The 2,383-nt window shown below is 48.2% G+C and overlaps 1 protein-coding gene across 1 annotated transcript; it reads right to left on the reverse strand.

Annotated features, from left to right (window-relative positions):
- Positions 1-749: 749 nt before the first annotated feature.
- Positions 750-1,442, reverse strand: LOC145805454 (uncharacterized). Its single transcript, XM_082900602.1, has one exon. It carries the CDS (start codon positions 1,440-1,442, stop codon positions 750-752), a length of 693 nt encoding a protein of 230 aa, XP_082756728.1.
- Positions 1,443-2,383: the final 941 nt, after the last annotated feature.

A 2,383-nucleotide genomic window follows, 5' to 3' on the forward strand; every position in this document is an offset into this window, starting at 1 on the left:
CTTTATTTAAGTCCGTGAAATCCACACAAACATGCCAAGTCCCATTTTTCTTCTTTACAACCACTGTATTTGGTAGCCATATTGGGTAGGTGACTTCCCGGATTGCCCCGACATCAAGTAGCCGGTTAACTTCTTCAACAACGGCGGCAGTGTGTTCTGCGGTTGAACGCCGGCTTTTCTAAATAATCGGCTTGCGTTTCGGGTCAACATTTAAACGGTGCTGAGAAACGGATGGATCCAGCCCCGACATCTCATCTAGCGACCATGCAAATACATTAAAGTTGTTGAGTAAGAAGGTAATTAGCTGTTGTCTGTCGGCTTTATTCAGGGAGGCACCGAACATAAAGAACCTGTTAGGATTCCCATCGATTTCAACTTGATCCAAGGCTTCCGTGGCCTTTTCACTTGGGAGCCGCCCACCATCTTCGAGGTTCTCTTGATCCGGTACCTCAATAGAATTCACTTCCATCTCTCTTGGAGTCTTCGCGGCAAGGAGATAACAAGCTTGTGTCGATTTCTAGGAACCACGGATTTGTTCAATGCCGCGTTCAGTCGGGAAGCAGAGCAGTTGATGATAGGTGCTTGGAACGGACGGCCTGCATTGTATGCAGCCAAGTTCGTCCCATGATGAGATTATACGGCGAAGGGAGCTTGACAACCAAAAACTCCACATCCACTGATCGGGAGCCCTATCGAACAGGTAGTGTGATTTTGCCCAACGGGTATTCTGGATTTGTGTTGAAGCTGGCTTATGGATAATGGGCCAGAGACAGGTCCGACTCAGTGAAGCCGAGTTTAATAAAGGTCTTGTAGTACATAACCTCCAAAGTACTCCCCTGGTCAATGAGAACCCATTTGACTGTGAATCTGTTTACGTGTAGTTCGATTACCAAGGGATCAATGTAGGGGAGTGTTACGCTGACCAAATCGGAGTCATCGAAAGAAATACCCGCAACTTCATGGGGGTGTTTCGCCGGTGTGATTTGCTTTTGGAGGTTAGGATGTGACTGAATTGTATGCACCGCAGAAGCCGTTGACAGGCTATATATCATATGAATTACGCCATACAGTGGTGACTCCGGCCGCAAAGCAACTGTTTTGGTTGAGTTGTCCTTTCGGGCGTATTGCTTAAGCCGACCGTCCTGTACCAACTCCTCGAGGTGATCCTTCAACGCATTACAACTGTCGGTATCATGACCGTGGTCCTTGTGATATTCGCATCGCTTATCCCGCCTCCTCGTGTCGAGAGGTCCCACCATTTTAGACGGCCACTTAAAGAACAGGAAGTGTTGAACCTTAGCCATGACGATACTGATCGGCTCCGATAACTCCAAGAATTTCTTGTCGGCGTGCCTTGGACGCCTGCTATCCACTTGAAGCTGCTCACTAGCTCGGTATGGACATTGGTCATTGATCGGCGTGAATCCCGTCTTCGATCTCATTTAGCCCGGTTCCGTGATTCAGGGCTCCATGGTGGCACAGCGTTCACCGGCTACACGATTTCAGACGGGGCCGACTTAGCGGTGTTGTGCCCGGCTTTGACCGATAGGGCATCGTCTTCTACTTTGTAGTATTCCTCAACGTTTTTCATCAACGACTAGACCGTTTTTGGGGGCCATCTGGATAAAGAGCTGCGGAGGGCGCTGTCTGGATGTAACCCCATTTTGAAGGCGGTGATGGCCATGGAGTCATTGCAGGCATCATTTACTAGGTTAAAACATTCCCAATATCGCGCCGAATATGCACGAAGAGTTTCCCCTAGTTGAATTTGCATTCCCAAAGAGAATCGGCTTGCTTCGGCTGGACCTCGTTAGTGATGAACCTTGCCCTGAAGGATTTTTGGAGTTGGTGGAAGCTCTTGATCGATGCCGGCTCCAGTTTATAATACCACCTAACAGCCAGTGGTCCCAAACTACTCGAAAATATTCGACACATAAAGGCCTTGTCATCTGCATGAAGCGTCATGGCTTGCTTGTAATGGCGAATGTGATCGGTGGGGTTTGATTTACCATCATACATGGTGAATGACGGTGCTTTGAACTTTTTAGGTAGCACTGCTCTTGCAATTCATCGTACAAAGGGGTCATGTTGATCCTCTTCATCTGAATCATTTCTTCTTCGCTTTGTCCGTGCACGCAGACTTCCCTCAGAAGAACTGGAGATGTCGACCCGTCCCTTCTTTATAGATTCTGGGGATGATAGGTCAGAGCCACTGCTACTATCATGTCTTCGAATTCGAGATTGTCGACCATCCTTTCTCAGAGGTCATCCTGGGCCTTGGCGCGCAACTTGTTGAGATTTTTCCACCTCAAAGGCCAAATCTTGTCGAAGGCGCTCGTTTTCAGCCATCATGTTTTCCAACCTTTGTTCGTTTTGCTTTGCT

The sequence above is a fragment of the Camellia sinensis genome, chromosome 1 (genome assembly GCF_055761805.1).
Source record: "Camellia sinensis isolate YWXY chromosome 1, ASM5576180v1, whole genome shotgun sequence".
Lineage (NCBI taxonomy): Eukaryota > Viridiplantae > Streptophyta > Magnoliopsida > Ericales > Theaceae > Camellia > Camellia sinensis.

Excerpts from the sequence above, each read along its gene's own strand:
- LOC145805454 (XM_082900602.1), bottom strand. The coding sequence starts at position 1,442 with ATGAGATCGAAGACGGGATTCACGCCGATCAATGACCAATGTCCATAC.